The sequence below is a fragment of the Meriones unguiculatus genome, chromosome 1 (genome assembly GCF_030254825.1).
Source record: "Meriones unguiculatus strain TT.TT164.6M chromosome 1, Bangor_MerUng_6.1, whole genome shotgun sequence".
Taxonomy (NCBI): domain Eukaryota; kingdom Metazoa; phylum Chordata; class Mammalia; order Rodentia; family Muridae; genus Meriones; species Meriones unguiculatus.
Genome location: NC_083349.1, coordinates 159,873,427 through 159,899,343, shown reverse-complemented (window position 1 = coordinate 159,899,343; position 25,917 = coordinate 159,873,427). Strand labels below are relative to the sequence as shown.

General features: G+C 49.1%; 1 protein-coding gene across 4 annotated transcripts; it reads right to left on the bottom strand.

Moving 5' to 3' along the window:
* Positions 1 to 713: 713 nt before the first annotated feature.
* On the bottom strand, positions 714 to 15,562 carry C1H19orf38 (chromosome 1 C19orf38 homolog). Of its 4 annotated transcripts, none has more exons than XM_060370534.1 (7): positions 15,396 to 15,562; positions 13,131 to 13,451; positions 9,791 to 9,883; positions 6,278 to 6,305; positions 5,791 to 5,834; positions 5,138 to 5,238; positions 714 to 1,365 (listed from the first exon to the last, which is right to left on the bottom strand). In XM_060370534.1, exons 1-7 carry the CDS (start codon positions 15,436 to 15,438, stop codon positions 1,228 to 1,230), a joined length of 768 nt encoding a protein of 255 aa, XP_060226517.1. In that variant the 5' UTR covers positions 15,439 to 15,562; the 3' UTR covers positions 714 to 1,227. The 4 variants fall into 4 exon arrangements, with proteins under 4 accessions (XP_060226517.1, XP_021499503.1, XP_060226527.1 ...); XM_021643828.2 differs by lacking the exon at positions 5,138 to 5,238 and adding an exon at positions 5,046 to 5,083 and having other exon boundaries at positions 15,396 to 15,561; XM_060370544.1 differs by lacking the exon at positions 9,791 to 9,883.
* Positions 15,563 to 25,917: the final 10,355 nt, after the last annotated feature.

Genomic DNA, 25,917 nt, shown 5'->3' with positions numbered 1-25,917 from the left:
ATTCGCTCACGCCCCACGCTAGGGTTCCGCCCCCCACGTTTCCAGGTAAGGTCCGCCTTGCTCTCCTCCCACTGCGAGGGAAAGGCCCTGTGGTGGGCAGGCGTGGACAGGCTTGCAGGCACGCCCCTAGGTGTGGTCCCGCCCCACGCTAGCATAAAGCCACTGTAAGCCGCCCTCCGCACTCTGGCAGCTCCACTAAACGCCGAGTTTCTGGGGGAATTCTTCAGCTTCTCCGCCAGGACCTCTCCTTTTCTACAGTTGACTCTCGAACCTCCCAGTAGTGGCTAGCCGCTGTGTTCAGCAATGCCACCCGCTCTTCTCTTTTGCTGGACCCTCTGAGGCCTCTATTTATCCTCTCTTGGGCCTCTAATTTACTCCTTTAAGGCCCTTCTGTTCCCACATTTCTGGTCTCCATAGTGCATCAATCCCTTCCTGCACCTCCAAACATTTTTCATTCATCACACTGGCTGAAGTTCAGTGGTGTAGTACCTTCAAGGAGGCCAGTTCATCTCCCACCCCACTCCCTAGCCATGCAGTCCCAGGTTTAACAGGAGCTGTGACATCCGCAGGACTCAAAACACACCCAGCCCTGTTCCAAATTGACACCCACCCACCCATCTAATGGTGCAAGCCCACAGTCTCAGGCAGAAACAGGAGGATGTGATTTCAAAGCCAGTCTGAGCTATAAAGTAAAACTCTGTCACTAAAAAACATATGCCCTGCAAGGCAATGGTGACACAAGCCTTTAATCCCAGCACTCTGGAGGGAGAGGCAAGTGGATCCCTATGAGTTTAAAGCCAGCCTTGTCTACATAGTGAGTTCCAGGACAGCCAGCACTACATAGTGAGACCCTGTCTAGAAACAACAGCTAAAAACATACCCCCCCCAAGAAAACACCCAGTCTGGAAGTGGGGTGCAGCTGGAAGCACAGGAAAGGCAGTACAGAAGGTAGACCTCTTATGTCCAGCTGGTGTCTGGATGCAGTGGTATCGGTATCACTTCCCTGGTGAGCTGACCATTCTGGGAGTCTACAGAGGTGACTGGTCTTCCTGTCTTCTGTGAGGAAGGTCACAACACCAGAGGTCCCCTTCCTCTGGCCAGTTCATCCCTACGAAAGCCCTGGCTTGACCTCCCCCTCCTGCCAGGTCTCTGGACAGATGTCCAGCTTCTGCAGCCATGGGCAGCGGGAGGGGGAGAACTGGATAAAGAGGTCCTCACTCCTCAGCCTCACTGGCAGGCCCGGAAAGTGCTGAACTCCAGGGGCTCCGGAGAGGAGGATGCAGAGGTGGGCCTCTTTCGAGGTCCTGAGTTGCAAGGATGTGCATCCAAGGTTGCCACCAAGTCTTCCTGAGTCATTTTCTTTGTCTGTGGAAGAAAACAAAAACAAATAGGAACAGTGATTTGGGGTGGAAGGATCTGGGAGTTCCCCCTGCTCCAAGTTCTCAAGTATCTTCTCACCTCTTCCCTCCAGCTACCCATATTCCAACCTTCAGGGGCTCTGTCCTGCTGCCTCCTCTCTTCAGAGGAAGGAGGACCAGAGGCCAGGGTTCAAATCCCACTTGCATCACTTCCTAGCAACCTGATGTCACTTGAGTGATGACCCTCCTATGCCTCAGTTTCAAATGATCGTATCCATCTCCTAGGGGCACTGTGGGGCTTGAAAAAGAGAGGCATGAAGTGGATGGTACCTGACAAGCCAGCTCACCTTTGTACCCACCCCTATCAGAGATCCCCTAAAACCTTTCAAAACCTGGAGCCAGTTGGCTGAGACAGTATGCGGTCTCCTCAGAGCTTTGGTCCCCAGAGAAATCCTTGTCTAACCACAGGATCTTTGTAAAGTGAGCACAGCAGGGCATGCCTCTATCCTCAGCACTTGGGAGGAAGAGGCAGGTAGGTCTCTGAATTAGAAGCCAGTCTGATCTACATAGTGAATTCCAGGCCAGCCAGGGCTACCCAGTGAGTACCTGTCTTTTTTTTTTTTTTTTTTAATTTGAAGATTTATTTATGTATACAGGTGGTTTGCCTGCATGTACATTTGCATACCAGAAGATGATAATGGTTCCCTGGTTCCCATGGGACTACCTTTATAGATGGTTGTAAACCACCATGTGGGTGCTGGGAATTGAATTCAGATCTTTAGAAGAGCAGCCACTGCTCTTAACCACTGAGCCGTCTCTACAACCTTGAGAAACCCCGTCTTGAAAAGCAAAAACCAAGGGTGGGGAGATGGCTCAGAGGTTAAGAGCACCGGCTGCCCTTCCAAAGGTCCTGAGTTCAATTCAAGCAACCACATGGTGGCTCACAACCTTCTATAATGAGATCTGGTGCCCTCTGCTGGTGTGCAGGCACACATGCAGGCAGAACACTGTGTAAGTCTGAATAGTGTATAAATAATAAATCTTTGAAAAAGATAAAGAAAAACCAAAAGAGGAAAAAAAAAAAAAAAAGAAGAAGAAGCCAGGTGTAAGAGCCACACCTTTAATCCACCTTTAATCCAGCACTTGGAGTATGGAGGTGGGAGGATCTCTTAGTTCCAGGGCAGCCAGAATTACATAGATCTTGTCTCAAAACAAACAAACAAACAAACACAATGAAATAGAGGCTGGAGAGATGGCTTAGCAGTTGAGAGCACTGGCTGCTCTTCCAGAGGACTGGGGTTCAATGCTCAGCACCCACAAAGCAGCTCATAATTGTCTGTAACCCCAGTTCTATGGCTTCTGACACCCTCACACAAACTTGCAAGCAAAACACCAATGAACATAAAAAAAGAAAACCCAATAAAGTAAAGGAGTGGACTTCCTCCCCATAGGGCTTTCTAATAGTTCTATGTCAGGCCCTGAGAGAGGGGCAGTGACAAGGCACCTGGCAGCTACTTCATAGTCATTTCTGCCAACAACAAAGCTTTCTTTTTTTTTTCCCAAAAGATTTTATTATTATGGTTTGAGTGTGAGAATTTTTCCAAATATGTTTAAGTGCAGCTTGTGGGTACAGCTAGGGATTCCCTGGAACTAGACATAGAGTTCCAGACCAGCCAGGAATACATAATGAGACCATTTGGAGAAAGAAGAAAGGAGAAAGGAAAGAGAAGAGGAGGAGGAAAGGAAAAGGGGTGGGGAGGAGAGAGGAGGGGAGGGAAAAGGAAAAAACTGAAACCAAAAGCAAGAACTGAGATACTTGCACAGCAGGTTCACAGAAAGCCAAAAAGTGAAAGCATTCCAAGTGTCCATCAGTGGACATGATTCAGCAAAATGTAGTATATCCTACTCTGGAATAGTATTCAGCCTTGAAAATGAAGAAAATTCAGAGACAAGTTAACATCGTGGGATGAACCTAAGGCTACTATATGAGGTAGAACGAGACAGCCACAAAAGGAGAAATATTGTATTGTTCATATAAGAATAGGCAAATCAAGAAAGGCAGGAAATAGGACTTGATACTTTTGATACATTCCCAGCCCAGTGTAGAGGTGTGTGTGTGTGTGTGTGTGTGTGTGTGTGTGTGTGTGTGCGCGCGCGCGTGTAGTGTTTTCTATAACCCTGGCGTAGTGGGAGGAAGGACTACATATTGACACCCTGTCTCAACAAAAGCAATGAAACATGTGGCAAATGTCACTTGGCAGAGTATTTGCCGAGCATACAGGAAGCCTGGGGCCCATCCCCAGCACCACATGAACCAGATATGAGGGTGCACACCTGTAATCCCAGCACCTGGGAGCCGGCTGCAAGATGATCATGTATGCAGGGCACCCTCAGCAGCACAGTGGGTTTGTAACCAGCCTGTCTGGACATAACAATATCCAAACCAAACAACACAGCAAGAAAAAGCCATAGGGGCTGGCCAGTCCTGGCTGGCCCGGGCAAGACAAACCTGCAACTGTCCTCATGCCTCAGGCTCCCAAGCATTGAGATCACATGCATTGGCCACCATGCCCAGCGGGGTTTATCTGGACAGTTCAGGATTTGTTCAAGAGCTGACGTACTACAGAGGTAACCATACAAACCGCTCTCGCCAGCTCCCTTCCTCCCTTCCCTTTGTTTTTGAGTGTGGTGCCAAACATGGAACTCAGTGCTTCAAACACACTCGGCTCTCTCTCTCCTGCTTCAGCTGTACCTCCAGCTTCTGTGTTGTGCTTTGTTGGCTTTTTGAAACAGGGTTTCTCTGTGTAGCTGTGGGTGTCCTAGAACTCATCCAGAGTCTAGGGCTGGCCTCAAACTCAGGAATCCACTTGTCTCTGCCTCCGAAGTGCCCTCCTCATTGTTTTGGTTTTTGTTTGTTTGTTTTGAGACAGGCTTTCTCTGTGTAGCCTTGGCTGTGCTGGATTTGCTTTGCTGGCCTGGAACTCACAGAGATCCACCTGCTTCTGCCTCTGCCTCCCTGAGTGCTGGGATTACAGGTGTGCCACCACGCACGGCCTATTGTTTTGTTTTTTAAGATGGAGACTCAGACTGGTGAGATGGTTCAGCAGCTCCAGGCACGTGCTGCCAAACGTAATAACCTCAGTTTGATGCCTGGAGCTCACAGGGAAGGAGAGAACCAAATCCATAAGTTGATCTCTGACTTCCACATGTCTGCTGTGGCATTCCCCCCACCACATACACAAACCAAATAAAAAAGGGGGGGGAGGGACTCACTAGCCCAGGTTGACCTGTAACTCACTATGTAGTCCAGGCTAGTCCTCCAACCCTTCTGCTGCCATCTCCCAAGTCCTGGGCTTATATAAGTGTGAGCACTACATTGACTTAACAATAAGGAGGAGACCAGAGCATTATCAGACTGTCACAAGGTTCCACAGAGACTCCCCAAGAGGCCACCATGTCACCCCAAACCTTCTCTCACCATCCTCAAGGACTGAACCCATCCCAGTGAAAATAGAGCCCTGTGATCCCCTAGTTTTTCATAGTCAACCCCAGGCTTATAGACAAGTCCTAGTTCTATGACTCTGGGCAATTTCTGGTCCTCAGGCCTCAGGACTTCCAAGTGACTCAGCTCCCTGTCCCCTCTCAGTGGATTGGTCATCGGGAAACTGGACAAAAAGAGCTACTCACCGTGGAGATGGCAAATAGAGAGTTATCGAAGGACATGTCTGAAACAGAGAGAGACCAAACTCAGCTCAGGGTGGCTCCACTGTCCTACCCACCTGGTCCTTGCCCACAGTCTCCATGCCCAGAATTAACTCTGCAAAAGGAGTTGGGGTTCCAGCATCTTCTTCCAGGATCTTCCAGATCCTTGCCAATCTCTCTACAGGGTGAGATGTGAACACTTAGAGGGAGGGGCACAGGTCTCCCCATAGAGAACAGGCTGGGGCCAGTGAGGTGGCTCAGCAGGGAAAGGCACTTAACAGCCAAAATTGTCAGCTTGACGTCAATCCCCAATACCCACTTGGTAGAAGGAAAGAATTGACACCTGCAAGTTGTCCTCTGGCCACACATGCACTATGGCATGCTAGCTCCTACACTGCACACACATCATATACAGGTAAATAGATACACACGAATGCTGAGAGCATGGCTGGTGTGGAAGTAAAGATAGAGCCTGCTGGAGAAGCAGGGAGGGCTTCCTGGAGAGGGTGACATACACATTGAAGCTGGAGAGAGTGTTCCAGGCAGTGGGTAGAGCCAGGGTGAAGGCGAAAACAAATAGAGACAAAAACAAATAACCCACCAGAAAGAACAGGGACAGTGTTTGGACCTCAAGAGCAACAGGAGGCCACAGAAAGGCTCCAGACAGAACAAAATTGTAAAGGTTACTTCACCCAGGAAAGCATCAAGGGGCATGGATGACGAAACGGACCTGTGTTGGTGAAGTTGATCTGAGCCCAGCAGGATTCGCGTTCCCTGCCAAGGGATCAGAAGAAAGGATGCCCCATGAAACAGGACACTTGCTCTAGAGTGTCTCCCAGTAAGACCTGATATGGCTTGCCTCCCCGCCTTGCACACTCCCTTCCCACAGCAAATTCTGCACACTGAGGGTAATTACCCCTCCTTTCCAGAGCCATCACACTGGGCAGCCACTCCGGCTGTGAGGAGCCGGGAACACTTCCAGAGAAAGTCTAATATTGCATACTCTCAGTATTCACATCTGGAAAATGGGTATCATCAGGTCTCCCGGGTGGAAGCCATGCTCATAGGTTTTAAAGAATCCTAGTACACAGCAGTGCTCAATAAACATGAATTATTTATTATGCATTTATCAGCCCTCCCACCAGGGGACATTGTGGGGAATGAAGCATTCGCCCAGCTAGTAAAGTGCTCAAAAGATCACCCTGGGAAGGTCTCACCTCTGCTTCTGTAAGTTTCTGACTTTAACTGGAAGAAAGATGAACAGGCATTAGTTAGATTTTTCTGAATCCGATAGCAGCTGGAAAGTGTTGATAATCATGAAATCAAAAGCTCTCTTGACTCCTGTGGGACCAGCCTTGCCTCATCCATGTAGATCTTCCACTAAGTACAAAAGCTGCTATAAACAGATCTTTCTCAGTTCTTTCTTTTCTGTTCTGTTCTGTCTGTTCTAGGCAGGGTTTCACAGCATGGCCTGGCTGTTCTGGAACTCACTTTGTAGACTAGACTGTAGGTAGAGATCTGCCTGCTGAGTACAAGGATTAAAGGCGTGTGCCAACATACCCACCTTCTCTTAGTTTTTTGAAACAGACCTGTGTAGCTCAGGCTAGCCTGAACTCACTATGTAGCCAAGGCTGGCTTTGAACTCCCAGTCCTCCTACTTCTATTCCCCAAAGGCTGGAATTCTGGATATGCACCATCTGTTTTCTTGAGGTGGTGCACAGCCCTGGTTGGTCTGTAACCCGCAGTCCATTGTCCGCCTTTCGGGTTCTGGAGTTACAGGTGTGTATGACTGCGTACGTGTTGGGGTCTTTTGGAATTTTTACTTACTTTGTGTATGCATGTTCTAGTGTGGGTGCACATGCCGTATGTAGAGGCTGGTGGAAATGCTGTGGAGTCGGCTGTCCTGCCTTAGGAGTCCCAGGGATGAACCTAAGCGGTCATGCTTGGTAGCAAGCGTCTGCGTCTACGCAATGATCTCGCTGGGCCTTGTGTTCGTGCTTGACTTGTGAGAAATGTATGTTCACTTAAAAAATACAAGCGAAAGCTTGCAACACCAAGTGTGGTGCTGACTGCTGTCATCCGAGCAAACCGAGACAGAGGCGGGAGGATTATCTACGCTTCCAGGCCAACCCGATCTATAAGGGCACTGCGTTTCCAGACCGGCCCAGACTGCGCAGTGAAATCCTGTGTCTGTAAAGCTGAATCCAAACAGTATCTTCATAAATGTGTAAACATGTAACATTGTTTTTCTTAAAAACTATGAGTTTCCTGATAGGCAACTTCCAACACAAGCCTGTGGTCCCAGGATTAGAGAGGTGGAGGCGGGAGGATCATGAGTTCAAGACCATCCTCAGCTATATAGCAAGTTTGAGGCCAGACTGGGCTATATGAGACCTGTCAAAATTGGGGGTAGAGAGGTTAGTCAGTGAGATGGCTCTTTAGATAGAGACCCTGCTGCCAAGCCTGGCAACCTGAGCTGGACCCTGGAGACCCACGTGGTGGAAAAAGAACTGACTCCCGCAAACTCGGAAAAGCCTCCCCCGTAATAAGTAAATTTTTGAAAGGAGTTTCCATTGCTGCTGGGAGTAAGGCTGGCGTGAGTGGAGAGCCACTGTCTGAGGTAGAGTTTAGAGCAGTGGTTCTCAACCTCTGTCTCCAAAACTAGTTACGTTATAATTCATAACAGTGACAAAATTCTATTTCTGAAGTAATGGTGAGATAGTTTTATGGCTGGGGATTACCACAGCATAAACTGTCTTAAAGGGTCGGGTTGCAGCATTAGGAAGGTTTAGAAGCACTGGTTTAGCGAATGAAAATTTGGAAACAGATAAAGGATGGTCTAACAAAAGTGGGAATGGATAGACTTCTGTTTCTTAGACAGCATCTCACTGGAACTTGCTACGCAGTGAGGCTGACATTGAACTCTTGGTCCTCTGACGTCATCTAGTGAGTGCTGGGGTGACAGGCATGCACCATGTGCCTTTTACCCAAGAGATGAACCTCTGTAGATCTTGATGCCTCAGGAGGTGGTCTCAAAACAGGCTAGTCCCCCTTGAGTACCCAGGGATCCCATATGTTAGTCTCCCCTCCCTCCACCCATCACCCCACTTCTGCGGGTCCCATACCCACCCACCCGCTGCCCAGTTCAGGGGGAAGAATTCCCCAAACTGACTGTCTCTGTGCCCCTGAAGACATGGATGACAAAATCAGTCGTGGCGAGGTAGAGAGATGGCTCCCAGTTAAGAGTACTGGCTGGGGCTGGGGAGATGGCTCAGAGGTTAAGAGGACTGACTGCTCTTCCGAAGGTCTGAGTTCAATTCCCAGCAACCACATGGTGGCTCACAACCATCTATAATGAGATCTGGTGTCCTATTCTGCTTCAGGTGTACATGCAGGCAGAACTCTGTATACATGATAAATAAATAAAAAGAGTACTGGCTGTTTCCAGAGGCCCCAGGTTCAGTCAATACCCAGCGCCCAAGTGTAGGAGGCACACAGGTCCTTGTGCTCACAGAAGAGCACAAGGGAAACTGCAGAGTCAAACACACAGGTTGCTCCTTCCAAGGAAGCATGCATAACCAGAAAGCAGGGGCATGCCACACCGGGTCTACTGCAAGATTCTTATCATCAAGGAGCAAGCATAATCTGCCATCAGCCCAGGAGGCTGGGGCAGCCCACACCGGGCCTACTGCAAGATCCTTATCGTGCATGAGCTTGCTTTTCTCCTTCAGTCCATAGAACCTCTCCTTTTGGAAGGTGTCACATGTGGTCAATCTGTAGAATCCATCTTAATGGAAGATGTCACATGTACTTTACAAAGAGTTTTGATGTCATGCTGTAAGATGTATTGTGTGCATGGGACTGAGGTAATTATCACCAGGAAAATTTCACCAAATTGTGTTGTGGTTTGTTTTTGTTTGTTTTTATTTTTCAAGACAGGGCTTCTCTGTGTAGCCTTGGCTGTTCTGGACTCTCTTTGTAGATCAGGCTGGCCTAGAACTCACAGAGATCCACCTGCCTCTACCTCTTGAGTGCTGGGATTACCTCCTGAGCGCCACCTTGCCTGGCATGTTGTGCTTAGTATACATAAAGCCAGCTCCTCAGGGTCAGACTCCAGAGCTTAACCAGCACCAGCTACTTAGTCATGAACTGTCTTCTTGCCTCCCGAAAAGCATTACTCTAGTGGTCCTGATGGCTGCAGACACCCCCACACCTCACACCCATCCCTCCTCCCGCACGCACATACGTGGCAGCTCACAACCATCTGTAACACCAATTCCAGGCCCTGCGTGCATGTGGTGTGTATATATGCAAACATGCAAAAACACCCATACACGTAAAATAAAAAAGGAAAAAATTTAAATAAAGCAGTCGTGGTGTTTTCCATATAGATGTAGCACTTGGAAGGCTGAGGCAGAAGGTTTCAAGTTCTCGCCTCACACAGAAACCACAAATAAAGAAAAATCAAGGAGTTCAACAGCCTCAACAACAGGATGGGGAGAGTGGAAAAGAGCGTGGGGAAGAAAGCAAGAGGGAAGGCGCTGGGCTTGCTGGCACTCTAAGAGTAGAAACAGACAGCAGATCCCTGTCATTTCTAGACCAGCCTGAAGCACACAGTGGGATCAGGGCGGCCAGGGCTACAGAGTGAGACCCTGCCTCAAAAATTGCAAGAGGAAGAGTGAGAGCGGTTCAGAGCTGCCAGCTGCCCGTGGCTGCTCCATGCCCATTACCTTTCCTGACCACCACAACGACAGCCACCAGCCCTGCGAGGAGGATGACAGCTCCAGCCAGGCTCAGGGAGAGCGCCAAGATCCAGGTGGGGACTAGAGGAAGAAGGGAGAGAATGGGGCAGGTGAAGGAGCTGTGAGGGCGTGGAAAGGACCCCTGGGGGGCCTTCCTGGAGGCCCTCCCTCACCCAGGAGACACCTCAGCCAAGCATCTCGGTGGAGGTGGGCCTGGGACTTTAACAAGTCTGCCTCATGGGCAGTTAGCAACCAATGAGGACTTCTACTGGACCAGTAAGAGAGGTCTTCCTTCTGGGGAGGTAGCCCATCCCAAGACTGGATTACCAAGCATTTGGAAAGTTGAGGATGAATGTGAGTTCAAGGCTATCATGAGCTAGAGAATTCGAAGCCAGCTTACAATACCAGAATGACCTACACACACACACACCAAGCGAGGAAGGAGCTACAGCTTAAGAAAACTTGACTAATGTAAAGCAGATTCTAGGTTCCATGCCTAGCACCATAAAAAAAGAATAGTCATTTAAAATTATTACATTTATTTAGTGTCTCTCTCTTACACACACACACACAAGCACCATAGTATGTGCATGGAAGTCAGAGGGTAACTTGTGGGCATTGGTTCTCTTCTTTCATTATGGGTCCCAGAGATGGACTCAGGTCATTAGGCCTAATGGCAAGTACCCTTACCCATCTTGATGGGCTGACAAATTATATATATGCATATATTATATATATAATAAATTATATATATATATATATCCAGGCATGGTTGTGCATGCCTTCAATCCCAGTACTCAGGGAGGCAGAGGCAGACAGATTGCTGTGAGTTCAAGGCCAGCCTGATCTACAAAGAGAGTCCCGACAGCCAAGGCTACACAGAGAGACATATATGTCCTTTAGTATATACTAAAAAAGATTGAAGTTGGATATAGTACTAAAATATTACAGTCATAATCCCAACATATAGGAAGCTGAGGCAGGAGAATTTCTATGAGTCTAATGCCAAGGCTGCAAAGCAAGACATTGCCTAAAGAAAGAAAGACATGGAAGTAGAAGGGGAAGAGGGACTAGTTGGAAAGATGAATAAGTGGGAGTGGGAGGGCACAAGAGAGGATGTCAGGGTACATATGAGCAAAATACATATATTGTGACAATATCAGACTAGAACCCATTGTTGTGTATAGTTAATACATGCTAGTGAAAACATTATTTGTACTATTATTGATATGCATAGGGGCTGAGGGGAGGCTTAAACAGTGCATTCCAGGGCCTGCTAAGCCTAGAAGAGGTTGTCCATTTCCCTCACACTGGGGAGGAGGGTTATAGGCCATTGTAAACTGCCTGATGTTGGTGCTTGGAACCAAATTTAGGTCCTTTGGAAGAATAGCAGTGCTCTGAAATGCTGAGCTATCTCTCCAGCCTCCATGAAAACATAAAAAAAAAAAGCTCTGTGTAATCATGGCCCTTAGGAGTCTGAGGCAGGAGGATTACACTGAGTCTGAGGTAAGCCTAGGCTACAATATGAGACCCTGTCTCAAAAAAAAAAAAAAGAAAGAAAGAAAGAAAACTTTTTTGTGTGTAGTTTTTCAAGACAGGGTTTCTCTGTGTGTCCTTCACTGTCCTGGACTCTTTGTAGATGAGGCTGACCTCAAACTCAGTGATCCGCCTGCCTCAGCCTCCCTGAGCTCGGGGATTAAAGGGGTGTACCACCAAGCCTCACACCATGGTTTTGTTTGTTTGTTTGGTAATTAATTGATAACTTCCTTAGTTTATATGTATGGGTGTCTTGCCCGCGTGAATGTCTGTTCGCATGTCTGTGAATGTCTTGCATGCAGTGCTTGTGACAGCCAGAAGAGGGCGATGATTCCCCTGGGATTGGAGTTCCAGGTGGTTGTGGGCGGCCTGAAGCCAGGACCTCTGAAAGAGTCCGCGCTCCTAACTGCTCAGCCATCTCTCCAGACCCTCCAGGTTGTGTTTTTGAAACCAAGTCTTGCTCTAAACAGCTCATCATGGCTGGCTTGTTAGGTAGGCATTAGGTAGGTCATGCTAGCCTCACACTCCCTATGTAGCCCAGGCTGGCCTCAGATTGTCAGAATCCTCCTGCCTCAGCCTTGTATCCAGGTGCTGAGCCATACTGAATGATTTTGTTGTTGTTGTTTAAACCCCATTAACCAGTAGTTATCTTGTGGCTCCAGTGTAGGTACTGAAGAGTCAGTGACAGCCAGCAGCACACACCCTTAATCCCAGCACTCAGGAGCCAGAGGCAGGCAGGTCTCTGAGTTCAAGGCCAGCCTGGTCTACAAATCGAGTTCTAGGACAGCCAAGGCTACACAAAGGAACTATCTTGGAAAAAAAAAGCCAATGACATCACATTGGCCATCCAGTGGGCCCTGAAGGCTGCCTAGATGGCTCAAAGGTTAAGAACACTGGCTTCTTTTCCAAAGGTCCTGAGTTCAATTCCCAGCAACCGCATGGTGGCTCACAACCGTCTATAATGAGGTCTGGCGCCCTCTGCTGGCCTGCAGGGGTACATGCTGATAGAGCATTGTATACATAATAAATAAATCTTAAAAAAAAAAAGACATGGGAAGAAGTCCTCCCTTTGGATGGGAGTCCTCCGGCAGCATGGGGCATGTCCTCCCAGAGCAGGAGGAAATGAAGCTCGAGGTCGACGGCAGCCCCACAGGGAGCTGGGGGTCAGCCTGGGCCACATAAGTCTCTCTTAAAATTTTTTCAAAAAGGAAAGAACGGGCATTTTATGAGTTCTTGTCTGCAAAGGATTTCGATTCCCCATCCAGGATTGGGGAGGGGGGGAGGCCTCTGGGGACCTGGGGCAGGGTCCTGATCCGAGCTGAGAGGCGAACAATGACTGTGGTATTCTCACAAGGTCCTGTCATTCACCTCTGTGGGCTGAAAACCCGAAAGGCCCTGATGAGAAAGGGAGCTGTCGACAGCTGGGCAGGCGGTGGCGACGCAGAGGCTGCTGTCTGCCGACCTACAGACATAGTATGTACTAGGTTCTCTCACTAGATCCAGAAGGCCTCTGCCTACCCTCAGGCATGACCTTGCACTTCTAGTCCTTCTGTCTCCTCCTCCCAAGATCCACCTGGATCTTCTGTGGCCCCTGGGCTCGCCCAGGAAACACAAAGGCAAGTGCAGCCCCAGGAGCTTGGCACACCAGTCCCCACCCCCGTAAGTCCTGGGTTTATCAGGCGGCTGCTTCTGTCCCTCAGATCAGTCTACTCATCTGTAGACTTGGGCTTGCTGCAGAGCATGCCAGGGGGGGCGGGGGCAGCAGGACCAGGATTCCCCCGGCCGGTCTTACCTGGGAAGGAGACTTGCACGGGCTGGCTGAGGCCTGAGAGCTGGGGCTGGCTGTGCTCACCAATCACACTGTACTGACAATGGAAGTTCCCCCCAGGAGCCTTGCCCCCATCGCCACTGCCACCACCAGTCACATTGAAGGTCACGCCAGGCCGGTGCGAGGGGGCCTGCAGAAGCTGGACCACCTCTTCCCCTCGGAACAGCGTGAAGTTGGCCCCGAGGAAGTCCTCCGGGGCTGTACAGGAGATGTAGATGGGGTCCTCTTGGCTGCTTGGGTAGGGGGGCACCAGGAAGATGGACGGGGCAGGGATGGCCAAGGAGCCTGTAATGAAGGACAGCTGGAGATGGCTGTGCGTTCTTGGGGTCAGATCACTTACTCCATAGCGTTTGAGTGCGTGCCTGCCTGTGCCCACGTGTGCACATGTGTGTTTGCTGGGGATCAAACCATTCTGACCTCTGCGGAGCTACACCTCCAGGCCCTGAGCCTTGATGTTTGTTTTAGGACACTGGCGACCACCAGCACGCACCGCCGTGTAGGAGTCTGGGTACCTGGCACATGTGTCATTGTTGAAATCATCTCATGGCGGAGCTTATTATGCAACAGCACAGTGATGCTCGGCCAGCAATGTCGCGCAGCAGACTTCGCTGTGCTTGCTAGGGACGAGGCAATATTACTGCATAGAAATGAACGGAGGCTGGGCTGGAGAGGTGACTCAGTGCTTCAGAGCACTGGCTGCTCTTCCAGAGGACCTGGATGTGATTCCCAGCACCTATACGCCAGCTCACAACTCAGTCAGAGCATCTCAGGTCCAAAGGGATTTGATGCCCTCTTCTGGCCTCCACAGGCCCTAGGCATGCACACAGTGCCTAGACATACATGAGGCAAATCACCCATACCCAGAAAATAAAATGAGGGGAGAAAGGAAATGAACAGAAGTGCTGGCCTTAGGAAAGTGCAAGAGAAGTGCAGGGTAATGGAAAAGGCTATTGTGAACTGCAGTGACCTCAGAGGACTTCCCAGAAAAGGTGACATAAAAGCTGAGCCCTGCCTGTGGAGAGGGGCTGCTGTGAAGATTGAGGAAGAACCTTCCAGCCTGAGGAAATGCTGTGGGAAGAGGCCCAGAAGGTGGATGGGGCACACACAGATGAGCTGGGGGAGGGTGTCTCAGTAGTAGAGCCCTCCAATGAGGGGCTGGGAGTGTGGCTCAGTGGTAAAGCTTCTGCTAAGCATGTGTGAGGCCCTGGCTTCATCCACAAAACCACAAAAGAAAAAGAAAATCCAGGAGGCGAGCAGAGACGAGTGAGAGAGGAGGGCAGAGGAATTTGTCTTACTCCACGATGCTGTATAGAGTGGGGTGGGGTGCAGTGGGTCTTCTTGTAGGAAGCAGCTTCTGATTGGACCAGTCTGTTGTCTGTCACAACTTCCTGACCAAAAGGTCAGAGGCAATCCAGTTTGCCTTTCTGAAATGTGTTTTATGTGTATGGGTGATTTCCCTGCATGTATGTCTGGGCACTTTCTAGTCCCTGCAGAAGACAACAAACAAACAGAAACAAAACAACAACAAAAAACCGTTTTGAATCCCTTTGGATCTGAGTTACAGAAAGCTGTGTTCTGCTATGTGGGTACTGGGAATTGAACCCAGGTTCTTTGAAAAAGTAGCCAGTGCTCTTAACTGCTGAGCCTGCTCTCTGGCTCCTTGTTTTGTCTTTTTTTTTTTTTTAATTAAAATTATTCATTTTGTGTATGTGTGTGTAAATCAGAGGACAACTTTGAGGAGGTGGTTCTCTCCTTCCTCCATGTGAATGCCAGGGATGAAGCTCAGGTCATCAGGCTTGGTAGCAAGTGCCTTTACCTGCTGAGCCAACTCACCAGTCCCTTGTTAAACAAAGAAACACACACACACAGAGCCACATCCATGCCAGGCAGGCGGGCCACCCCGGAGTATGTTCCTGCCTAGGTCCTGAGCAAGGTGCCTGCAGATGACACTCTAGAGAGCTTGTGCACAGACCTCTCCTGCAGCACCGTTCCCCAAGTCCCGTACTCTGAGTGCCACAGGCCTAGAGGCCAAGGGGCTGAGTCTCGGACAGTGACGGGCCGATGTTTCTACAGAACTTGCCTCGCAGGGCATGAGAGACTCAGATGAAGGCTGGCAGTCATCTAAACTGGATGGGGCAGCCCGACTGTGCTTTCTGCCCCACGGGGAGGCATGGTAGACAGGGAGTAGGGGCAGCTGGGTGCTTCCCCGGGGGCAGGCTTCAGACTCACCAGATGCAAACAGCAGAATGGTCCAGGGCATCTCTCCTCCCATGTAGGGCTGGGGAAAGCTGGCTGAGGCCACAAGGATATGGGGCTCCCTGCCAGCCCGAGACCACAGTAGAGAAAGGAGAAGCGAGTGTTGGTTTGTACTGTTTCCTCAGTGGCAGGAAGTTGCACACAGGACTGGGCACCAAAAGAGACTCCCTTCTGTCCCCACCCCTTCCCCAAACACACAGCCACCCTACCAGTGCTCAGCAGGCCCACTGTCTACAGTTCTGTACATTGCAGGGAAAAAAAACATTTGTTTGCTTCCTCCAACCCCCAAAACCTTGGTAGTGTCAGTGGGCTGAGAGGGAAGCCTCCACCTAAGACACAAAAGTGGCAAAACAAAATGAGGTGGTGGAGTGTCCTTAGACAAGATCTGAGAACTGTGATGTCTCAGCTGCCCTAGAGAGGGCATAAGAGTAGTGGGTATTAATTAGATCAAGGAACTTGTAACAGCAAATGCAACGGTGTAACCAAGGGGCCTGACTCCTTCCCTGAGAATGCTTGCCTAGAACACCCCAGGGGGGAGCTGGGGGCGTGGCTCTGTGGAAGAGAAAGCTAGCTTTCAGTACCTCCATGCCTAGTAGTTTTAGCTTTGGATAAAGGCCTCAAGGCTTCCTTCCTAAGATTGTTGAAGGAACAACAGATGGAGAAAATGGGAAATTTGGCTGGGTAAGTTTCTGTGCAATTTATACACTTCGAAGGTCATGATATATTTTTTTTAATAGTTTCTGCCAGGTGTGGGGCACATGACTTCAATCCCAGCACTCCAGAGGCAGAGGCAGGCAGTTTGAGGCCAGCTTGGTCTACAAAGTGAGTCAAGGACAGCCAGGGCTGTCTTAAAAAGCAAAACAAAAATTTTATTTAGTTTCCTATTCAATCCTAAAATGTGCCTGAAAGTCTACACCAGGTGTAGACTTTGATCACCATGTTTTTTGTTTTGTTTTCTTGGGTTTTTTGTTTGTTTGTTTGTTTGTTTTTGGCAGGGTGTCTCTGTGTAGCCTTGGCGACACTCACTTTGTAGACCAGGCTGTTCTCGAACTCACAGAGAGCCCCCACTATGGTGTTTTATATGGGACTGTCTCCGTGGGCTACGGCATTGGAACAGGACAGTTGGTGGCCTGACTTGGGAAGTTCCGGAGGCCATGCTGGAGGAAGTGCACTGCTTGGGGCAGGTTCCAAGAGTTCAAACTGCTGTCGCTCCCAGCCTGCTCTTGGCTTCCTCTTTGTAATTCAAGACATGTTGCTCTCAGCCACTGTTCGAGCCCCCACTCCACCATTATGGATTCTACTTCTGGAACTCAACCCTTTTTTCTAGGTTGTCTGGGTAGTGGCATTTTATCATAGCAACAGAGAAGTAACTGATGCAGTCACCAAGAAAAAAAAAAGCAGTCCCTGAGCTGGAGAGATGGGTCAGTGGTTAAGGACACTAGCTGTGCCTCCAAAGGACCTGGGTTTGATTCCCAGCACCTACATGGCAGCTCACAACTGCCAATAACTCTGGTTCCAGGGGATCCAATGGCCATTTCTGGATTCTTGGGCACCACACACAGGTTGTACATGTAGTCAAAACCCCCATAAACAAACCTGAAAAAGAAGCACATCTCGGGCTGGAGAGATGGCTCAGCCATTAAAGGCTCACAACCAGAAATACAAGATGCGCATTTCAGACTCAGCCAAGGGCAGCCTGGTCTGTGCAGCGAGACTCCACCCCTCTTTAAATTTTTTTTTTTCTCTGACAGAATTTCTCTGTGTATCTGGCTATCTCACTGAGACCCCGTCTCAAAACAACAAACAAACAAAAACCCAACCAGTCATTAGATGTAATGACGTACGTACACCATTATTCCCAGCACTCCAGAGGCAAAGGCAGGCAGATCCCTGTTTGAGTACAGCCTGGTCTACAGAGTGAGTTCCAGGACAGCCAGGACTACACAGAGAAAGTCTGTCTTGAGCCCCTCCCCCAAGCCCCCCAAAGATTAACAAAAGTTAGTTATAAAAATAAATTAAATGCTGGAAAGATAACTTAGTGGTTAAGAGCACTGTCTCTTCTCCCAGAGGACTCAAGAGGCTGCAGGCTTAGTAGGCAAAAGATGTTGCCACTGAGCCTAGTGACCCAAGTTTCACCCCTGGAGCCCATATGGTGTGAGAGAGGATGAGTCCCACAGGTTGTCCTCTGACCTCTGTGTGGGCTCAGGGTACACATGTGTCATATCACATAGGCTCACACATAGACATGTGTAAAAACGGAATAAAAAATTAAAACCCCCTAGCAAGACTAATCAAGGTGAAAGAAAAAAAAAATTACCCAGGAATAAAATAGGAGAGGCCGTTACAACAGTGCAGACGTGCGAAGGTAGGGTGCTGTCACGTTGGTGCTCACGGCCTTCAGTTTCTATTGCCGCGATGAAACTGTGACTAAAGGCACCCTGGGGAGGAAAGGGTTAATTCTCTTTCTTCTTTCTTTCTCTCTTCTTTCTTTCTTAGTTTGTCTACAGTGTTCTGCCTGCATGTGTGCCTGCACGCTGGAAGAGGGCACCAGGTTTTATTACAGATGGTTGTGAGCCACCATGTGGTTGCTGGGAATTGAACTCAGGACCTCTGAAAGAACAACCAGTGCTCTTAACCTCTGAGCCATCTCTCTAGCCCCGGTTCATTTTTCTGACACTTCCACATCGCTGTTCCTCATCAAAGCAGGTCAGGGGAGGAACTCAAGCAGGGCGGGAACCTGGAGGCAGCAGCTGCTGCAGAGGCCATGGAGGGTGCTGCTCACTGGCTTGCTCCCCATGGCTTGCTCAGCCTGCTTTCTTATAAACCCAGGACCACCAGCCCAGGGATGGGACCACCCGCAGTGGGCTGGGCCCTCCCATGCCAATTATTATTGGTTTCCATATAGGCCAACCTGTTGGGGACATTTTCTCTATTATAATTTCTTTTTTCTAAAATGACTCTAGCTTGTATAAAGTTGACATAAAACTAGCCGGCACAATTGACCCTTTGTCACCCTGACATGCAGACATGTCAGTAGTCGACTAGATCCTTGTATTCTTTCATTTGTTCCCAAGATGTAATATTTAATATCACATAAAACATTTCAACTTTTTTTGTGTGTGACAGGGTTTCCCTGTGTACCCCTGGCTGTCCTGGAACTCGCCCTATAGGCCAGGCTGGCCTCTAACTCATAGAGATGCGTTTGCCTCTGCTTCCCGAAGTGCTGGGATTAAAGGTGTGCACCACACCTCCTGGCAACATTTCATTTTTTTAAAAAAATTATATTTATTTTATGTACACTGGTGTTCTGCCTGCATGTATGTCTGTGTGGGGGTGTCAGATCCCCTAAAACTGGAATTACAGACAGTTGTGAGCTTTGATGTGGGTGCTGGGAATTGAACCCTGTCCTTGGGAAGAACAGCCACTGCTCTTAACTGCTGAGCCGAGTCGTCAGCCCCAACATTTCAAATTTTAATAGAGACCCACAGGTTTTACAAATTCAAACACTCTAAAAAGTTTAGTCTCTTTAAAATACCTATAGTTTCTCTAAAATACTGAAAATCTCTCTGAAATTCCAAAGTCTCTCCAAAACTTTAAAATTTCAAAGTCTCTCAACTGTAGGCTCTTGTAAAATAAAAAAATAAACTAAATACTTTCTTGCTTCAAGAAGTAAGAACCATGGTGCTTAAATCAAACCAGAAAAAACCCAAGGTTCAACAGGGTTAAATTGCTGCCCGGCAGCCACTAGGTCCCCAGGGGCCCCATTTTGCCAGCGCTGATGTCTGAAGCACATGGCGTTTGTCTCCAAGGCTCAGGCAGGCTCTACTCCGCAGCTGATGCTGTCCTTGGTAATGGCATCTCCAAAATACGGATCTCTGCTGCCCCTGGGGCACCTTCACCCTAGTCTCTCCTGGGCTTTCTTCAGAGAAGCTGAGCCTGCCATATGGTGCCAAGATCAGCATCTCTCCAGGATCCCTTTGATCTTGGGGTTCTCATTGCTGTTGAAGCTGCACCGTCACCCTGGCTTCTCCTGACCTCTCCCAGTGCCAGGCTGCTCTCTCATCATGCCCTCAAAACCAGTACCACCTGTAATCCTGGCATTCACGAGGCAGAGACAGGCAGATCTCTGTGAATTCCAAACCAGCCAGCCCTACGTAACTAGACCCCGTCCAAAAACAACAGTAAACCAATGCTTACCTTTTATGGCTGTTGCTTTGTCAAAGAGAGCGTGGAGGGAGTATATGTGCCATGCCAATGCTCAGCTCCTGTTCCGCACAGATGGGCCCCAAGCCCAGGTTGGGTCTGCCACAGCGATTAGCATCATCAAGCCAGTGTCCTACAGGCCAGGCGGACCTAGAGCGTCCCTCACTGAGATTCTCTGCCCAGAAGATTCTAGATTGTGTCAAGCTGACGGTTCCTACGAACCAGCAAACCATGAGCTCACCACTGGAGCCTCCTCCCCGTTGCCTACCTGAGGCCACAACAGCTGGAACTGTGTATCGCAGTTCATGCCTGTGAATCGTGCGCGTGACTGTTGTAAACAGCCAGGAAACAATTGTTCCCGCCTGGTAGAGTGCATGCCTACCCTGCACAAAGCCCTGGGTCCCAGCTCCAGCACTTCATAAACTAGATGTGTTGGTGCACTCCTATAATTCCAGTACTTGGGAGACAGAGGCAGGAAGACCAGGAGTTCAGGCTACACGGTGAATTCTGTGGGATTTGGTTATCAGAGGCACACGAATGCGGCACACATGGCCAGATCAGCATGGCTCGCTGGGTAAAGATGTTTACCACCTTGCCTGACACCAGAGCTTAGCATCCTGGGTCCACTGGGGGAAGGAAAGAACTGGCTACTGTTGTCCTCTGACTCCACGTGGACTCTGCAGCGCATGCACGCCCTCCCACACATATGAATGAATGAATGAAAAAAGGTTCCTCGGTGGTTAAGAGCTCATACTGAGTTCAGTTCCCAGCACCCGTGTTAGGCAGCTCACAACTGCCTGGAAGTCCAGCTCTGGGGGAGCTGATGCCTTCTTCTAGCCTGTCCTTCATGTACTCCCACGAAGGACATCAAAGCATGTGATGGTTAATACTGGCAACCTGGGCCGACATGGTGGTGTGCGCCTCTAATCCCACCATTAAGGAGGCAGTGAGCTCCAGGTCAGGCAGGGCTACACAGTGAGACCCTGTCTCAAAAAAAAATTATACCTACATATGTACGTGTAGAGAGAGTCAGTTTGCGCCAGTGAGTTGGTACAGTCATACATGAAGTGCTGACAACCTGAGTCTGATCCCTGGACACCACAAGGTGGCAGAAAAGGACCAACTCCCAAGAGCTGTTCTTTCCGGTCCCGGGTAAGCCAAGGTGTGTATAACAGAAAACAAAGGAAGATACTAGATTAGCATCCACTTGACAGATGTGGAATCACGGGAAGAAAACTAGACACACCTATTTCCTCACCGTGCTCCCTTTCTTCCTTTTGGGAAGAATGTAGTGTGTATTCTGTGCCATCAGAGGTTGGAAGCATGCAGTTTGACTTTTTTTTTTAACCTTACAGGGGATTACAGTTAAGAGAAGAGAGCTGGACTTTGTGAGGGAGGCTCTAGACTGGCTAAACCGTGGGCAGCAATAAACTCACGGCTGGGTCCGTGCTGAACAACAAGGGAGGAGGGAGCTGAGCGGCAGAATCTCTCCCTGGCAGCTTTTCTGATTCTGACCGTGTCCCTCAGGCCCTGCTGCCTTGCCTTCTCTGCGCAGACGCACTGTGCCATAGACTGTGAGCAACAAAACCCACTTCCTCCTTAAGCTGCTTCTGCTAGGCATTTGAGCAAAGGAAAAGCAAGGGAAGCCGTGGTGCACGCCTTTAATCCCAGCGCTTGGGAGACAGAAGTGAGTTTGAGGCCAGCCTGACTTACAGAGTGAGTCCAGGACAGCCAAGGCTACACAGAGAAACCCTGTCTCGAAAAGAAAACCCCAAAACCAAAACCAAATATCAACAACAACACAACCAAGTTTGAAATGTGCAAAAGGTGCAAATAAATGTTTCTCCAAAGCAGATACACAAGGAAGAAAGAGGAGGAGAAAACCACCCGTAAAGCGTGCTTATAATCCCAGCACTTGAAAAGTGGAGGCTGGAGGCATGGAGACCCCAGGCCTTGCGTGAAGCTGGGAAAGTGAAGCCTAAATTTTGTGTTGCCAAGAAGAGCTGCATGCAGGGCCTGGAACCTGTCAGGAGAGAGGTGGATTGCAGCTAGCAAAGCTGGAAGGGTGGGGCTGTCTAAGCCCTCTGACGTCAGACATGGGGCTACAGATTTTGGAGTTTGCGTTGCTGGCTTAGGTCTTGCTTTGGTTCCATATTTCCTCACCGTGCTTCCTTTCTTCCCTTTTGGGAAGAATGTAATATGTATTCTGTGCCAGCATAGGTTGGAAGCATGCAGTTTGACTTTTTTTTTTTTAATCTTATAGGGGATTACAGTTAAGAGAAGAGAGTTGGACTTTGAACTTGCAAAGTCTTTGTAAAGGTTCTACATTTATTTCATGTAAGTATTTTGCCTGCACATATGCCCACATGCATCCAACCGGAGCACATGAGAATTCTCTGGAGTCACAGACAGCTGTCAGCTACCATGCTGGTGCCGGGCATGGAGCCTGGGTCCTCTGGAAGAGCAGCCAGCGCTCTTCACTGCCAAGGCATCCTCCGGCCTTAAGCAGTGGGCCACAAGCCGAGCGCACGGAGGTGGTTAGAATAGGAATGGCCCCCGGGGCTCCTATTTGCAAGCTTAGTCTTGACTTGGTGGAACTGTTTGGGAAGTGTTGTTTTGGAGGAGGTGTCCTGCTGGAGGAGGTGTCACTAGGGGTGATGTTCACTCTCAGCTGTCCCTGCCAACCTGCCTTTGCTCTGCTTCCCTGGACTCCAGCCTTCCCGGACATTGTAGTCTTTCTTGTATAGATCGCCTTGCTCATGATATTTTATCGCAGCAGAGAGGCAGGTAATACAGCTCATTCTGTCACTGTGACTCCATCTTTCTTTTTATTGATTGCTCCCTCCCCCCTTTACTTTCTGTTTTTTCTTTTGTTTTGTTTTGTTCTTTGAGACGGGTCTCACTGTGCAGAGCAGGCTGGCTTCAAGCTCAGAGATGTGCCTACCCCTGTCTTCCAGGTGCTGGGATGGTGGTTGGGCCCTATCATGCCCGGCCTTATTCACCTATCTTGTATTTTGTGAGTTTATGTGTATTGCTATTTTGTTTGCATGCATGTACATGCACCTCCTGTGTGTGGTGCCCAAGGACTCAGTAGAGAGTCTTGGATCCCCTGGGACTACAGTTAGCGGTGAACTGCCATGTGGGTGCTGGAAATGGTTCCCAGAACCTCTGCAAGAGCAGCCAGTAAGTGCTCAGCCACTGAGCCTTTCTCCACACCCATGATTCTGCATTTCACTTCTGTGATGTCTCATTTTCACTGTTGTGATTCATATTGGTTTGAATCATACATTTGATTTTTTTTTTTTTTTTTTTTTTTGAGACAGGGTTCCTCTCTGTAGCCTTGACTGTCCTGGACACACTTTGTAGACCAGGCTGGCTTCCAACTTAGAGTGATCCGCCTGCCTCTGCCTCCCTGAGAACCAGGATTGCAGAGATGTGCCACCACGCCTGGCAACAGGGTTTCTTTATATGTAGCCTTGGCTGTCCTGCAACTTTCTCTATAGACCAGGCTGACCTCGAATTTAGAGATCTGCCTGCCTCTGCCTCCTGAGCGCTGAGTATTTTAGTATCTGTTTTCAGTCTCACAAAGGTCAAGTTACGGTCATTTGTTGTAACTTTAGGACTTACCAGAGTGTTGCCTTTCCCATTAGTGGCAACTGTGTAGTTTCTTGTTAGGTTCTGTCTCCAGCATTTAGGTTCTGTCGCCAGCATGTAGTTTCCATTTTGTTTTTACTGTGGAAGTGGCCTTCTATGGTTTTCATGTCTAGTTCCCTAATGACTCCTGAGTGAGTGTCGTTTGCTGTGTTTGTTGGGTTTTTTAGACAGTCTGGGGCAGCCTGAGGCTGCCCTCAAACCAGCAAGGACTTCTCGGTCATACATTGCCTGGCCTCAAGTTCTCCTCAATTACAGAGGGAGATTCCGCAACCCCTTCATGCTAAAGTCGGAACCAGGAGAGTGAAACCACTAAACTGCCTGTCTGGGATGAAGCATGGCCCGTTGAATCATATTTGTGGCCGCTTTCCTTCCTTTTTGCTTTTTAGGAGTAGAAATCCCTTAGGCCGTTTCTTTTCACATGTTGGCAGTTTCCTGGCTGGGGTCATGCCGTGACGGCACCCTTCCCTCCATTCCACTGCAGATCAGGCCTTGCTCACCTTAACCTTGGCTGTGGTGGTTTCCTCCACTGCAGAATTATATTCCTTTCTACCCCTTTGCTCTTTTTCATCACAGATCCGAGTAAGAGTGATGACTAACAGCCACGTGATACAGTCAGTTAGGCTGTCTTGAAATCCCTTCCACCAAAGAAATAGTCCATTGCTTTTCAACTTAGCAGCCACATTTTTTTTTTTTGCCAAAATATCCCCCACAACAGTTACTAGTCTAGCTGCTAATCTTGTTGCCCTCTGAAACCTCTTGAGCGAGGCCTCCAGTCCACACAGCTCCCAGTACCACTGTCTTCCAAGCTCCTGCTAGGATGGTTCACTGAACTCTCCTCACAGCACACACTGCTTTCTTCTTCCACATTCCCAAAGTCTTCCACAGTGCAAAGACCCACGAACACAGCCAGGTCTCCACAGCAATGGCGCACATTTTATTACAGTGATAAAGTGCCATGACCAGGGCAACCTATGAAAGAAAGCTGGTCATTGGGCTTACAGCTCCAGAGGGTTCGTCTATGGTCAGAGCAAATGCATGGGGGCAGGAGCAGCTAAGAGCTTACGTGTTGAACCACATGGAGAAGGCAGAGAGTGACACTGTAAATGGTTTAAGGGTTTTAAAACCTCCAAGTCTACCCCCAGTGACATGCCTCCGCCAAAAGGCTGACACATCCTAACACTTCCCAAACAGCTTCCAACTGAGAACCAATTATTCAAGTATATAAGCTTATGAGGACCACTCTCATTCAAATCACGGGTGAAATCACAATGTTGAAAAGAATTGCTAGGTGACAGGTGAGTCACTGTGGTGACAGGTGTGTCAGGGTTCCCCAGAGAAACAGAACTTATAGAATAAAGAGCTTAGAGAATATGCACAAAGGAGATTTACTAGAGTGGCTTACAGGCTGTGGTCCAGCTAGTCCAACAGTGGATGTCTACCAGTGAAAGGTCCAAGGATCCAGTAGTTGCTCATTCATTCATGAGGCTGGATGTCTTAGCTGGTCTGCAGTATAGACTGAAATCCCAAAGAAGTGGGCTTTAATGCCGGTGAAGGAATGGGCTCGTTAACAAGAGCGAGAATGCCAGGTAACGAGCAAAGCTTCCTCCTTCCATGCCCTTTATATAGGCTGCCCGCGGAAGGTACAGCTCGCGTTAAAGGCGGATCTTCCTACCTCAAATGATGTATTAAAATCCCTCATGGGTGTGCCCAGCTGGGGCAGTCAAGTGGACCACCAAAAATAACCATCACACAAGGGGGAGTCACAGAGGTGACAAGGAGAGTCACAGCAGGGTAGTCACAGTAGGGAGAGGGGGAGTCATAGAGATTAGAGGGGGGGTCTCAGAAGTGAACGGGGGATCACATGGTGACAGGGGAGTCACAGTGTGAATGAGGAGTCTAAGCTGACACCCACCCTCAGGGCCATGAGGTGGATAGGCGATCCTTGGTGAACAGGAATTGCAGGCAGGCCTTTTTTCCTAACGGTCGGTATTTCCTTGCTGTTTTTGTTTGTTTGTTTGTTTTTGCTGGGGCTGTACCTCAGAGGTAGAGGCTTGTGTGGCTTACAGGCTGTCTGCATCCCGTCCACCAAACCCCAGAAACCAGGCATAGTATCTCATCTGTCATTCCAGCCCTCGTGATGAGGAGGCAGGGTGGTCCTGTCATCCTTCACTAGGGTGGGTTTCATCGCAGCCTGGGCTACAGAAGCCCCTGCTTCGTGGACAGCTGTGTGTGCACAGTCCCCACCAGCCGCAGAGAATTCAGCGCTGCTGTATGGAGATGAAAATGGAAAGGGGTACTTGGTGACTGAAACCAGACCCCTGGAGCCACGTGCATGCTTTCTACGGGGCGGTGCTGGTGCCAGTGAGGTGACTCTTGACGTAAAGCCACCTGCCACCAAGCCTGGTGACCTGAATTGGATCCCCAGAACCCAGGTGGTTGAAGGAGAAAGGCGGCTCGCGCAAGTTGTCCTGTCCACAGGCCTGGTGTGGCGCTGTCACACTCCCATAGGGAGGAAACATCTCAAGACACAGTGAAAGAAAACAGGTTTCCCTGGGACCCTCCCACTCTGGCGAGTTTTTTCTCAGTTCTTCTTAATCAGTACACATCCACTGTGCTCAAATAAATAAATAGGAATCAA